The sequence below is a fragment of the Silurus aristotelis genome (assembly GCF_946808225.1).
Source record: "Silurus aristotelis genome assembly, chromosome: 7".
NCBI classification, from domain to species: Eukaryota; Metazoa; Chordata; class Actinopteri; order Siluriformes; family Siluridae; genus Silurus; species Silurus aristotelis.
The window spans coordinates 13,423,975-13,439,710 of NC_139580.1; the positions used below are offsets into that span (position 1 = coordinate 13,423,975).

A 15,736-nucleotide genomic window follows, 5' to 3' on the forward strand; every position below is an offset into this window, starting at 1 on the left:
CAAGGTGCCCGAGGGTAAGACAAGAACATACAAGATCCAATGGTTTTTTTCAAGTCACTTGCCATTAAATCTAAATCAATTGTCGAGCCATGAAGCACAACTCAGGATAGGTCTGAACTTTATCTTCACACCCAAGTTCAGTCCAAAGTCTCTAATCTGATACTCAACAAAATTCCCGATTACAGTGCTGGCTGGGTGAAGGGGTGTGAAGTTATAGTGATTTTGACTACATATAATGAACTAGGAACTGTATTCATGTTCTCTAGGTTACCCATTTGTCTTTCCTGAATTTCGGTTACTGTTTGCGTGGAGTTTGTGTAAATGTTATTTTTGTGCTAATTTGCCATTACTGTAGGTATGCATTCACAGTATTGTAAGGATATTCTATTTGCCATTGTCCTGACTAATATAAAGTGTTTACCAAAGGTGAATGAAATTCACCTGTAGAAAATGTTTTTTTTTTTAAATAATTACGTAATATAAATGCACTTATACTTAAAAGAATACGTCATAACATAGAAAATCTTGAACAAATCTTGCCTGCGTTGTAAAACTTCCAGGAATTCTTTGGTCTTGAGTGGGGATTGGGGGTCTAATGTACAATATGTAGTGTGCTCATTGGAGTCCAATCTGGTGCCATTACAATAAAAAATACAGCAAATAATATGTTTTTAATTAAAATTCTAAAAGTCATCAACAGTACAATGGCATTACAATGACATGAAACTATTTAATTACATTCATTAATAATATTTTATCAGCCTATGTACATTGGCTTTCCAAGAATGAATAGCAAAGCCACCAAGCTCCTGAAAGATCTACTTACAAGCCAAGAGGATCATTACTTAAACAGGATTTACATCAATCTGAGATGTAATAATAGAAATAATACAGTTTTTCACAAATGGCAACCAATTGTAAAATATTGGCCAGTAAATATTCACAAAGAAATGTGGCTTAATGATAAACTAAAAGGCTCATTATGGTAAAGCCAGAAACAAACAGCAGAACATCAAACTTTCCGTGTAGGCTCTGGCTCTTGAAAGCTTTTATTTCTGTAGAACTAAGCACTGGCTGTCAGTGCCAGAGACTACAGACTTGGGCAACAGAAATGAATAATGTTTTGTTGATTTTTTTTAATTCATTTGATATTCTTTGTTAGCTATTTCTTATTTAACATCAAACATGGCAGATGTTCAACAAGCTTTGCTTTGCTTCAGTCTGCAATGATTCATTGAATGGGATAATTAGAATGAGAATGAAAAAGCAGCTATGAATGTTCTTTCTCATTGTAATCTTCAGCAATTGTTGGCACTTATAAGAATGATGTAGATCAGTATATTTGAGTATTATGTTAATGGTTGTTCGTGTTGCTATATTTAATGCCTGTATGCATCTATACTGTACTGTGTAAGTGTGTGTCGTATAAAACGTACATTTTTGTCTTACAGAGCAGACTGCAGTGCAGTGTAAGACTTCTGCTGTGATGGAGTCATTCGTCCAGGTGCAGAAGAGCTCTGAAATCCCTCCGGGAGAGAGTATTCCTGAGTTTGAGGAGAGACCTCGCCCTGTTACAGCTCAGGAAGGTGAGATAATCTTACAGCTCACTTCACTGGCAAAATATCACTTCGATATAAATCCTATATATAGGCAAATTTTGTTATTGCTTTAGTAACACTACAATAATTAATCATATAATCACTTATACTGCAAACTCCATAAACACAACACTGAGTAAATAAACAGTTTACATCTCAAGCGGAAGAAAATATCTTTGTAAAAAAAAAAAGATTTTCTACTTAAAGTTATGTGGTGAATTATTTTCATTGTAGTTTTTGTCTTTTAGCATCTGACAGCTTTAGTGAGCGTAATGTTTTCCTGAATTTTGAAAATCTAAATCAAATCTGTGACTGCCTATACCAATCAGTCACAAACATCAGGTATCATTGGTATCAAATGGTCAAAATAATAACACCACAAGCTTTTAATTTAAATTAAACTCCTTTTCACGTAACAACAGTCACTCCTACATAATCCGACATAACCGCCTCCTACATAAACACATTACACAGAAATGGTGAGAAATATCACACATCTCAAATCAGCACAACCTGACTAACATTGTTAACAAAATACATTCCAAACACCCTCCCATAATCAACAAACTTATATTTAACTTGAATTTTTTGGCAGATCCTTAAGAAGAAGCTTTGTTCTAGCTGTTAGTCATTTTAATCAATAGTCAAATTAAAAAAAATGCCTGATTTGGATGCCAGGACACCACAATACAATATGCACTGGATTTTTTCAAGCAGTTATATTGTGTCTGTTAATTACAGACACAAGTCGGGCAACCACATCCTTTTTAGCATCAGTAACTATAATCTGTGCATAATTTAAGTAGAGTGTTTATTTTAAAGCTGTAATTCGAAATTCCCATATACGTATAGGAAGTAATTGCACTTTTATTTCAGAATATTACTGTGGTGTGGGTTTTTAATGACCTCTGTAGGTAAATCTATAGTAATTACAGAAATGTCTGGAACATACAATATATTCTCTGCTGGATATTAAGGTCAATAGTTTATACTTTATACACACTAATACATTTAGGTAATAATTATACAAAATACCTTTCATATAACAAAGTGTATACAACTGTCTATGGTTTATAGTGCAAAATATTTCTTAGACCTTATTGAGAAAATATGCCCTTATAAGTACTAAACAGTGCATGTTTAAGAAATGTATACATTACAAATAGTGAAATACAATAGCAATGTAAAGAAATTGCAATGAAACTTGATACTATCTCAATTTGGCATGACTTCTTTAAAAATGTGCTGTCAGTTCAATATTATGAAACAGATTCTATTGATTTCATTAAATTTTTCAACCATTTGTTACTTATAGCTCCTTCTAATTACTGAATTGTAGTACTGCTGCACAAAAATAACAATACTTAGCAGTGTATCTTAATCTATTGAACAAGATATATATTGGAAATAATGTTTTATTAATAATAATAATAATAATAATAATAATAATAATAATAACAACAACAATAATTAAAAATAATATTTTTTTTATGTTTTGGTATGTTGGTCAATAAGCCAAATGTGTCCCTGTACATGTAACATACTGTAGTCAGACTTTTAATTAACAAGCTTTGCATGAATAGTGTAACAGTTACAGTGTGTGGGTGTGTTATGAGGCTTAATAATAATACACATAGATACTGTTGATGAGATCTTTATTAATACTTTTTTTTCTTTGTTACCACCAATACTAAGATGTGGTGGCTGCCTTTACACAAACTCAGTTACAAAATTTCCTAAAATATCTTTAGATTTTAATCAGCAATTTAGATCAGCAGCAGCTTTGCCACATCTTTGTTTTTTCCAGTAACATATGAATTTAATTTAATTTAATTTTTAATAGAATTTTTATTAGCAATCAGTTAATAGTATAGATGTTATAGTGCAAAATATATTTAGGTATGATACATTTGCTCATTAAACAAAATAAAATTTAATTTGGAAAACAGATGTTCTTAGCTCCCTGTAAAAAAATATATTTTTTTAATCACAAGCTGGTACACTCTGTCTATCTGTGATCCTAGACTGGGTTGTGATAATTTGTGTAAAAAAAACTGTCCCATATCTGTTATAATGATCATAATCATCTGTTTATATATTACAAATTTTACATTACACATTTTAAATACACATGTACCATGAACAAAATGAAAGTGAAAGGACTGTTATTAGATTTGAATATTTGGTTGTTGGTACATTTGTAATTATTATTTTTTTAATTAGTGTACTTAGTTGTTCAGAACACCAGAAACCTTATAAAAGCCATAGCTTTAGTGCTGAAGAAAACATTTCTGTCAGTCACAAGCCCTTTGCTTGCCGATTGTAAAAAAAATATTTTAGACAGATCTAGAGAAGGCTTTTGAATTATACATTGTTAAGTCCATCAGAGCACAGCAATGATCATCATGATATAGAGAAAGAACAGAAAATTGCTGTGCTGCTGGCAGAAATGGCACAGCCGTGAATTTTTTTTTTATGTGAATCATATAAGTTATGGCCAAATAAACCAAGGTTTGGTCATTTTATTTTTAAATATAGTGCATGACACAACAACATTTTAAATCTACTTTTGTTAAATATGTGTCATAATCTCATTTTGCAGGGGATAATGCTGTCTTCAAAGCAAAAGTATCTGGCAACCCCACTCAAAACGTGACCTGGGCTAGAGAAAGTGGCAAGCAGCTGACTGAGGGTGCAAAGACTTTCTACGATGACATAAATAAACATTATATATTAAAGGTGAGGGATCAGTCAAAGCTATGTATTTTAGGCTTCTGAGTACATTCTGTGCTTCTATATGCACATAGAAAAAAAAATGATTGGAACAGTTTATAATGTAAAATCCACAGCAGAAACCATGGCATTTAGATTTCATCCGTGACATTTTAAGTATTCTACATGAGTGACAGATGCAGTACATCATGCAATGTATAATGATATGGTGATGAAGTTCTTTATTTCCATAATTTCAGCATGTCCCTGACAAGGTCTTAGCAGACCAAAGACATTTGGTTTATTAATATAGTGTGATGTAATGTACCGCATCTAACTCAATTAATCAAGTTGCAATGATACATGAGTGAGACATGAATAAGACAAGCCTACCAGCAGCAGTGACTCTGTGGATTCTGCTTGGTTCAATGACAAAGTCTTCTATGTTGCGTTTTTCTTTTTCTTTTAAGTGTTTCTCATACTGACTCCTTTACAGAAAAGTCACATATACTTCATTTTCAATTTCACGTGATCACATATTATTCAGATGTAATTAAGTCACCGTTTAAGTTTCAGGGGATAATGTGCTGAAATGCATTTTATTCTCACAATTCCATGTGGAGAAATGTAGGATTACATGTGCTTTTCATGTATGTGGTTTTTTTTCTCAGTGTGAAAGAGTCAGTGTAGTAAGTTTTCTACTCACAGTTTAAATGCCTCAACAACACTCCTATTTATCAAGAAAGCATGGTTAGTAAACATTTAAAAAAAAGTAAATGAGTAGATTTTGTATTGTGTGCTATTTCCAAAGAAGCTTCATTTGCCATTAGGAAGTAATTAAGATGTGCTTCCTGATATATTCATTGCTTTCCACTATCTGGTTTATGACTGAGAAAAGCTCCAAAAGTGCAGAGTTAATCTATAGATGCCAAACTGCTCCCTGTTGGCCATGTGGAGTACTGCAGTCTTCAACTCCGGGGTTAACTCATGGACTTCACGGAGTTCATCTATTTTGAAAGGTCATTATGCCTTTAATGCATTATTTTTATTACCTTATTAGATTAAAAATCTAAATCTGGAGGATGCTGATGTGTACAAGTGCATCGCATCTAACGACCATGGGGATGCCATTGTTTCCTTCTCACTGATTGTTACTGAAAGTAAGTTTTTTGAATTAGATACAAGTATTACAAGAAGAGGATTTTACATTATAAACTTGTTGTCTTTTTTATTTACTGTCTTTCATCTCTTTAGATCCTGCACTGGACTTTAAGAAAAAGCTGAAGAAACGGTAATGTATTTGTCAGATTTACATTGACATGTTTTAGAGTAATTTTGAGTCCAGGAAAAAACCCAAACTGCATGCCAAGTTTCAACTAAGACTTATTCCTCAAACCTAACTCTGACTCAAACCACTATCCATATACTGCTGTTTACAGTTTTGTCAAAAAAGCAAGAGCAGCATTATTATTAAATTAACGCATGTGTTACCTGTTCCCATCCATTTTACTGAATATCTATTTTGCCACATCCCAGGTGGATTACACTGTATGTTTTGCTTAAAGATTTGTAAGCAGTAATACTATGATGCAGGAGTGTAGAGAAACGAGAGAAGAAGCCTCCAACTGAAGAGGAGATGCTGAAGATTTTGGCTGGAGCTGACAAGAAGGACTACGAGCGCATCTGCGCTGAACATGGTTTCACTGACTTCAGAGGAATTCTCAAAAAACTCAAGGAGATGAAGAGAAATGTGGATGTGGAAGTGGGTATCAAATGGAACGGCTATAGAATAAATTGTCTTAAATGCAGTTTATTTTGGATAGCAGTCATTTTAGATTATTAAACTTTAGGATCTGTTACAAATCTAAAATAACATTCTTGACCTTCGTATTGCATACAGTACCTTTCTGTTTGCATCACTGTAGTTATTGAATAAATCACAATTATTAGGCATTAAATAACATGTATTCCTTAGCAAGGATTCTTAAACCATTTTTAAACCAGTTTTAAAATACTTTATTGGCATGATTGTTTATTAAGAATAATGACAAAGCAGTAATAAAAAAATAAGTGCAAAATAAAAATAAATAAACAAACCAAACAACCAACCACCCAAAAAATAGATAGATTTGGAATTTTTTTTCGGAAATTATTTTGTATTCTTAGGCTGCTTTACCCTCATCAGAAACGTTTGCACACACTGATCACTATCTGTTATCAGATGGTTAAAGTTCTGAAGCCTTTGGAGGACGTAACAGCAAAGGCAGATTCCAATGTTGTTCTTGACACCATTTTGGAGTTGAAAGATCCAAATATGAAGATGCTTTGGTTTCAGGTAAACCGGTTTGCTTATTACTTTGTTCTCACTCTCTGTTTTTAGAAACAAAAAACAATCATATATTAAAATTTGGTGGATGCGATGAATTTTAACAAAACCTACCAACTAATATATATATATATATATATATATATATATATATATATATATATATATATATATACACACACACCAAATATTTTTCGGACTATAAGCCGCTACTTTTTTCCCACGTTTTGAACCCCGCGGCTTAAACAACGAAGTGGCTTATTTATATAGTTTTTCCCGGTTTCACAAACTTCAATCTAAAAAACTGAACCCCATAACATTAGACCACTGAAATTTCCAAACGGAAACGAAAAAACGCACCTCACCTGTGTTCTGAGCTGCACTGCATCGGGAGAAAAAACGTCCACCGATGGTGATTTTTAAACGCAGGATGATGCCAAAAGAAAAACTCTCGAGATAAATAGTTGTGAAAGGAAGTAGGAAGACAGTGAACAATGACTTTCTTGGTCGGCTACTGTTTAGATACAAGCCGTTGTAACGCGTTGAGTCTGGGTGAAGGGAGAGCTCGCTAACTCCAGTTGCAACAGAAATCATATAAGCACAGACAGGTTTCCAAAACTCGTGCTTTTTAATTTTTCTTGGCAACAGCGTTACGGGTTAGTCAAAGAAACTTAGAAATGAGCATCAGAAAATAATAAGGACATATTCCTCGTCTTGCACACATGCAGTAATACCGGAAAAAATGCGTCGGCAGGCTATTCCCAAAATGCCGCTCTGCTCTTAAAGGAGCCACAACATATTTCATCAGTTACACCGTGTAACAGACACTGTCTTTCGTTACAGCCTGTGTAAAGTTCATTAGTTTCAGTGTAGAAACCTGCGGCTTATAGACAGGTGCGGCTTATTTATGTTCAAAATAAAATCTTTGTCAAATTCAGTGGGTGCGGCTTATATATGGGTGCGCTTTATAGTCCAGAAATTACGGTAGCTAGATAGCTAGCTAGATAGCACTGTTGCACTCAACTACAATATAACCATGTTGTTTGTTTTCTTTATTTAAAAGAGCCACAAATATTAATTTCCTGCTCTAATTACAATAACAGACATGGAATTAAATGAACAATGTACAATCTGCAGTTTCTTCATTGAGCTGCAATTAGGGAAATCATATTTTTATTGGTGTTAACTACAGATGTAAAGGGTTATTGTAGTCTGTCTGGACTTTGTGTGTTTTTGTGGACTGTGCATGTGTGTGTGTGTGTGTGTGTGTGTGTGTGTGTGTGTGTGTGTGTGTGTGTGTGTGTGTGTACATAACCATTTGTTATTCAGGGCAACGAGTTGCTGCGAATCCAGTACTCTCATGGGAAGTATGAAGTTAAACAGTTGGGTACTAAACACATGCTGTGTATCTCCAGTGTGTGTATTGCCGACTCTGGCACATACACTCTAAAGGTTGGAGAAAAGATTCTGTCTGCTAAGCTCACTGTCATAGGCAGGTATCCTCACTACACTCTGTCTCCATTTGTCTCTTTTCAAGATACAAAGCTCTGTTTAATATATATAATCTATACATATATTCGAGCTTTTTCCTTATATTCATTCACAAATTTAAAAAGTTCAGTGTACAGCCTGAAAAAAAAATTTCAGAAAAAATTTCAGTAGGATGCCAAAGTCTGATCATGTCTTTGTGTAAATCTCTCTGTCTGTTAATTGTAGATGAACCGCTGAAGTTCGTCACAGATCTGAAGCCTTTGCGAGTAATGGAGAGACAGACTGCTGCATTCGAGGTACGGCTCTCTAAAAAGACTGACAGCCCTTTGGTATGGCTGTTTAAAGGGAAGGAGCTAAAACGAGATGAGAAGTTTGATGTGAGTGTGTCTGACGATGGCCTCACATACACTTTAAAGATCAAGGATGTGCGTCCCAGTGATACGGGTGACTATACAATCAGCATTGGGGATCTGACTACTACAGCCTCTCTCTTTATTGAACGTAAGAGACTCCAAATATTTTTCAAATACAGATATTCTTTATTTATTAGCACATAAATCACATCATATTTTTCATATTCTTGACTTATACATTTTTTAATAAGCAATTATGCCTATAATTATTCAAAGCCTTGTATTCAGTACATTTTACATTAGAAGTATCTGTAAAACTGTAACTGTTCTGTCAATCATTTTTTTGTTCTGTCTGATTCTCTTAATCAGGAATCCCTATCAAGTTTGTGAGTCATTTAAAGAATGTACATGTGAAGGAAAAGGGCAAGGCCAGGTTAGAGGCTGAGATGAGCTCGAAGGATGTATATGTGAGGTGGTTAAAGGATGGAAAAGACATCACTAACAACCAACGATACACCTTAATGAAGGAAGGCAAAAGAGCTGAACTTATCCTCGAAGACTGTGAGCTGTCAGACAGTGGAGAATATACCATAGTGTGCACACAAGATAATGACACCCATGAGTATTATAGCTCCTCAAACCTCACTGTGGATGGTAAACAGCCATATCTGATGAGATTGTTGTGGAATTGTCTGTGTCCGTGTGCTGCTTATAGATAGGACCATATAGGTAGAATGGTAGGAAGGTGAATGGGCAAAAATAAAATGGATGAATGGGTTAATAAGACTCATTGAAATATATGGATGGATGGATGAATGGATGAATGGATGGATGGATGAATGGATGGATGGATGAATGGATAAATGTTTAAACTAAAATGCCTTTTAAATAATTTATGTCAGAAATATGGATTGACAAATAGATAAAATAGATAGATTGATTGATAGATAAAACCGATTGAATTAACAGAGGGAATTACCACACTGATTAATCAATGGATGAATGGATGGATGGATGGATGGATGGATGGATGGATGGACTGCATTTTCCTTGCATTTATAGCACTTGATAGAATTGTGGCTAAATAGATGAATGGATTGAAGAATATACGAATGAAAAAACAGATTAATGAATTGATGTATTGTTGAATAGCTACCGATAAAGTTATAATACAGTTTAACATTTTGTTCACGTTTCTTTTTATTTGTCTAATATGTGGTTATAAATATTTGCAGAGAGATTTGCCACAGTGAAAAGTGGAATGTCAGATGTTAAGTGTTCCACAGGCTCAGACACAGAACTTTATGTGGTTTTGGATGATGAGAAAGTAGATGGTGTCTGGCTAAAAGATGGAAAAGAGGTATGAGTCTTTCATTAATCTAATCATACACTGGTCAGTAGGCACTACCGAATGAGTAAGACTGTAAATGTATGTCTTAACTTGCAGATTACAGATCTGAGTGGGCTGCAGGTGATAAAGCAGGGGGCAGTTCATAAGCTAGTGTTCAATAATGTACAGGAAGTACATGGGGGCAGATACTCTTTTATTGCCAAAGGAGCTGAGAGTGAGGCAGTTCTCCGTATAGCAGGTGATCCAAACTCTACAAGAAAGAAAGATTTTCTGCATATACTATATATAAGATTTGGATGCTTTAATGCATTCAGTGCTTCAGGTTTTCTTTTCACATTGATTGTAATTGTGGTTCGAAAATTTGCACTTGAGTGCAGCATTACTTGTTTGATACTTTGTTAATGGACAGTTATTAAGTAAATTATACAACTGCATTTTGTTTTGTTTCAAAAACATTTCTTTTTTTCAACTCAGCTTCCACTTTAATGTGTAATCTATGACTTTTATTTATCAATAAAATCAATGAAGTGCTCTATTGCATGGAAATCTGAGCTGAGTAAAACTGTTCCTGTAGATCCTCCTGTTATTGATCACACAATACTGGAAACACTATCCAGCCAGCCGGTGACTGTGAAAGCTGGTGAGGCAGCAATCATCAGGATCCCCTTCAAGGGCAAACCCCCCCCAAAAGTGGCATGGTATAGAGATGGGTTGGAGCTGGTGGAAGACAGCCGAACTGTGATCGAATGCAATGGCGCCTCCAGCACTTTGATACTCAGTAAATGTGTTAGTGAAGATAGTGGTACTGTCACGCTTAAACTTAAAAGTGACTGTGGCTCAGCTGCTGCCACTGTACAGCTCAATGTAATTGGTAAGAACATGGCTAAAATATCTGCCTTATAAACTAGCACAGTATTACAATGCTTGGATAGGATGTTTCATTAAAATTGTGTATATACTTATATATTTTATTTTGGTTTCTCCTCTGTATATGTCGTGTAATTTTCATACTTCACACTATAAATGACATTTGAACATTTTGCACAATGACAAGTCACTGCAGTGTTTCAGACCACCAAATTCAGCAAAATCTAAAGATGTATTTTTCTTGCTCTCTAGACCGTCCTAAACCCCCTCAGGGTAAAGTGGATTTTACGGAGTGTAGCAGCAAGTGCATAACCATGAAGTGGAAAGCACCACGAGATAATGGGGGGCAGAAGGTGACCAGCTATGTTATAGAGAGGCGCATGGCTGGAAAAAAGTCCTGGACCAAGGTTGGAGAGGTGTACAGAGACACCACCACATTCTGTAATGACAATGTTGAGGAGGGAAAGGCATATGAATACCGCATTAGAGCAATCAACCCCCTGGGTTTGAGTGAGCCTTTAGAAACTGAGCAGGTCTTCGCTGGAGAGCCTATTGGTGAGTGCCTATGGTATTAGTCAGACATTGCTGCATAATTGTGCAGTTTATAAAATCACTTTAATGGAAACAATACTATGTATAATATCGATATTCATATAATAACTCACTGTCTTGTTTAGAGCCTCCTGGTATGGCTCCACAGCCTCAGATAACTGATGTGACTAAAGATGAGGTCACGATTATGTGGGTTCCTCCAGCGCAAGATGGTGGTGCTCCTGTTTTGGGTTACAATGTGGAGAGGAGAAAAAAAGGGAGCAGTATGTGGGTGTCTGTCTGTAAAGAACTAATCCAAGGTAAATGCAGTACTGTTTCTGAACTTCTGTAGAACCTAAATATAAAATACACTTTGCCATATCTGCTCCTCAGACAACTTATTCTTACAACTACACTTAAAGACACTCCTTGTCTAAAATGTTTCTGACATTTTACAGCTGTTTATCTTACGTTGGTCTCATTAGAGTGTTTGGTCTGAAAAACTTTTATTAGTGTCAGACTCATTTGTGAGATGCCATTTCTAGGGGATTCTTTGTTTTCATCTTGCTGCATTTTGCTCTGTCTCAATTATAATAAAGCCCATACCCCATGAGTTTTTGGTCTTGTTCCAGACACAAAGTGTACAGTAGGCGGTCTAGTAGAAGACATGGAGTATGAGTTCAGAGTGACTGCGGTTAACAGAGCTGGAGAGGGAATTCCTAGTACAGTGTCAAACTCAGTACTGGCCAAAGACCCCACACGTAAGCCATTTAGATAACAATCATCAGTGAAACAACTGTAGTTGTAATTTCACTTTGCTATTTCTTTTTCATCTCACTTCTTTCTCATTTACTCTTTCTTAGTTGCCCCTGGCCTTGTTAGAAACCTTCAAGTAACAGACTCATCCAACACCTCCATATCACTAGCATGGTGCCCCCCCGAGATGGGAGATGATCCCTCTGGCTATATCCTAGAGGTTCATTCTGAACATGCAAAAGAATGGAGCAAGTGCACCAAAATTCCCATCACTAGCACCTCATATATTGTTGGCTGCCTGCAAGAGAAGATTAAGTACTACTTCCGTATCAGAGCTGTTAATGAGGGTGGCATTGGAGAACCGATAGAATTAGAACGAGGAGTTCTAGCTATGCCACCACCGGGTAATATATTCACTGCAATATTTAAAGTTACAGTTTTGAGTGATTATTAGTGTTTGTGACATTCTGACGGTTTTGAGCAGACTATTACTGAATTTGAGTAGTTATCAATCTCAAGTTACTGCTCTGGTGAGCTAAATAAGTTCAGTGGTGTACATGAAGCTATGGCAGTTGATGATATATTGTTCTTTTATCTACACATTTTTATCTGCAATTCTGCAATCCTGTACAGAATTGCCCAAGTTTGATATCCAGGCGAAGTTGAAGAACCACGTGGTGGTGCGTGCTGGATGTGCACTATGTATTCCTGTTTCCTTTAGTGTAAGTATTCCAATTACTCACGGAATCCCGTTACCAGCTTCTAAAAAGTGTTTAATAAAATAGTGTTAGGTTTCAACAAAAGAGCATCTTACTTTGAACATGATCTCTTTTCAGCACTGCTGCATTAGTTAAACAAAATGTAAAAACTTGGTTAAGAAGATGTGGACTGTAATGCAAACCAACCCAATGTTTTGGAACTTGTTTTCTGTTTTTCTAGGGCTCCCCTCCCCCAGAAGTGACTTGGCTTAAAGATGGTACTGTGACCAATGGTCGAGAGATCATCACTAAGGGGAAAAACTATTCTCAATTCTTCATTAGCTCTTGCCAGCGTTCTGATTCTGGAACCTATCGTGTCAAACTCCACAATAACTGTGGGGAGGTCCACTACAACATCACTGTCCATGTCACTGGTACTACTGCCATAGCTATACTTACTATCTTTTAATTTCTATTTTACTGCATTGTTACATGCTTTTAAATTTATCCTTGTTCTAGATGTCCCTCGTCCTCCTAAAAATCTGCATCTGGTGGAGGAGGTCCAGGGCACTGTCACGTTGCAGTGGAATCACACCCCTGATCTTGCTGATGATGAACACACCCATTACATCATCCTTAAGAGAGACACCAGCACTCCCACCTGGTTTACAGCAGCCGAGTGCATCTTCAGCAGCAAATACACAGTCACTGGTCTTTTTCCAGGACGCAAATATTACTTCCGGGTCATAGCTCGCAATCACATCGGAGAAAGTGACCCCCTAAACACAAAGGAACCTTTTACTATTGAAAAGGAGAATGGTAAGACTAATTACAGCAATACTTACTAAAGAACATTTTCCAATCCTAGTCAAACTCAATTCACTACTTCAGACTCTGACTATTTTATTGTTGCTGTACAAAAGGTATGACTATCAGACTTAATTTAAACACACTCTAAAATGTCCACTAAGACTCATCAGGGATAAATGCACACCATTCACCTTAACTGTTAAATTCTGTAAAGCTGCTTTGCTCTGTTGTGAAAAGCGCTATAGAAATAAACTTGACTTGACTTATGCAAAACAAGATAATTTTAAAGAATAATACATTTGTTTTATTAGATGCCCATTAAAATAGAAATAAACTTGAAAAAGAGATGGCTGCATGTGAACATGTGGTGTCAGAATGACACACAGGGGACACTACATCTGTGACTAGAAAGAAAGTTTAGCGTGCTGATGTACTAAATACATGATTAGGTACACATTAACTAGTAACAAGTTAATACAAAAATGTTAACAATAAAATATCAGGTTTTCTTAACATTTATAGCTATGCAGTAGAATCTCAGATTAGTTGATCTCAATGTCTTGAGATTCCTGCGATTCCTCAAAATTGGTCATGAATTCAAAATAAAATATTTTTAAAGAAAGTAGAGCAAAAAAAAAACAGATTTGATATTTGTAGTATGTATATTTTGCTTATAACTTCTAATTTATGCCTTTTTGTTCATCTAAACCTACTTTACAGAACAGTTCATTTTGCATATTAAGCCATTTACACGTGCTCAGCATGACGTCAAACCTGCCTTTATTTTGCCGCTGAAGGATCATGCTGTGCACCTTGGAAATGACTGTACCATGAGCTGCGCCTTTCTCGGCTCACCCATGCCGCACGTGTCCTGGTACAAGGGAGATACTGCAATCTCAGACAATCCTCGTTACTGGCAGAGTAGCTCTGATGGAGTCTGCACCCTGACAATCCCCATCTGCACAGCTCAAGACAGTGGAGAATACATCATGGTGGTTGAGAATAAGCTGGGCAAGGCCGAATGCAAGTGCAATCTGGTTGTCTTTGGTAAGTGGGGCACAGGAAATAAAAACGATAACATTTCTACTACACTGCATGATGTCACTGAATGATGTTTCTCACTGTTATTCATTGGATTGCAGTGACTGACATGAAAAACGTTTACCTCTGAACATCAATACTAATTAAAATGTTCTTTTTTATGCTGCAGATAAAGATGATAATAGACTGCTTGAATGCCTGACTCAGGATTCTGGAAAAGAAAAACACATTACCTAAGCAGAGTACAAAGCCAATGAACTTATCTGAGGTTCTCAGAGGTTCTAATAAAAACATTACTAATTATCAAATCACAGACAGTTTTTTTTCTAAATGGCATCTAGGCTAAAATTTTTTTAGCAGATAAATTTAGTGAAATTTTAATTCTATTGTGCAATTCATTAGATCTGAATATCATACTCAGGAAAAAAAAAATACAGACAGATGTAATCAGACAGAATCAGTTATCCGTAAATTGCACCACATAGGATTTTAAAGTGGAAACTATTGTGTTTAGAACATTTCATTCTTTCAGTTCAGTTTCTTTTCAATGTCTTGGAACATAGAATAAAATCTCTGACACCTGTTTACATTTTACAGCCTGCATAAGTACATTCAGACTAAATGTGTGATTCTAAGCCGTATACCCCCCCCCCCCCCCCCCGAACTAATCATCCTTCTAAATGCAACATAGTTTAAGCTTTATTCTGAATTTATTTCCTGAATAGGCCCTAAACATTATGCATTCAGATGCTATGCTACTACAGAGAAATAAAATATGCAGTATGTCAGTGAATGCGGTCTGCCTGTACAATTACTTCCAGAACAATACTAATTACTATTGGTATAGTTATACTAAAAAACAGATCACTAACCCCAAAATACTGTTTTTGAGTTGACTAGTGGGAAGTGGACAGAATGATCGGTTAATCATGTAACAGTTCCATCACGCGTGTAAGAGAAAAAAGACACAAACAACATTAATGAACAATCAACAAGGGTACATAGTGGTCATGTGGACAGTGGGTGAGTTCACATTGAAAATCCAGAGGGTGACATAGTGAATATTCCCTCAGGCCTAAATCACTCAAAGGCCATTTTGAAAGCTTGTTCAGACCTACATTACATAAGTTTAAAAACAATGTTTTACTGTATGTGTTAGCAGGACTGTATATTTCAGCAGAGATGACCCAAATTACCTAACA

The 15,736-nt window shown here is 35.8% G+C and overlaps 1 protein-coding gene across 1 annotated transcript; it reads left to right on the top strand.

Moving 5' to 3' along the window:
• The first annotated feature begins 1,280 nt into the window (after positions 1 to 1,280).
• LOC310728432 (immunoglobulin superfamily member 22-like) lies at positions 1,281 to 15,327 on the top strand. The gene is made up of 21 exons (XM_083545821.1): positions 1,281 to 1,586; positions 4,201 to 4,337; positions 5,371 to 5,470; positions 5,565 to 5,601; positions 5,904 to 6,072; positions 6,532 to 6,645; positions 7,966 to 8,128; positions 8,353 to 8,628; positions 8,850 to 9,134; positions 9,716 to 9,840; positions 9,928 to 10,069; positions 10,406 to 10,702; positions 10,951 to 11,253; positions 11,376 to 11,549; positions 11,862 to 11,990; positions 12,093 to 12,389; positions 12,619 to 12,707; positions 12,925 to 13,117; positions 13,203 to 13,502; positions 14,214 to 14,540; positions 14,704 to 15,327. The coding sequence occupies exons 1-21, from the start codon at positions 1,487 to 1,489 to the stop codon at positions 14,769 to 14,771; spliced, it is 3,825 nt and encodes a 1,274-aa protein (XP_083401947.1). The 5' UTR covers positions 1,281 to 1,486; the 3' UTR covers positions 14,772 to 15,327.
• The last annotated feature ends 409 nt before the right edge of the window (positions 15,328 to 15,736 follow it).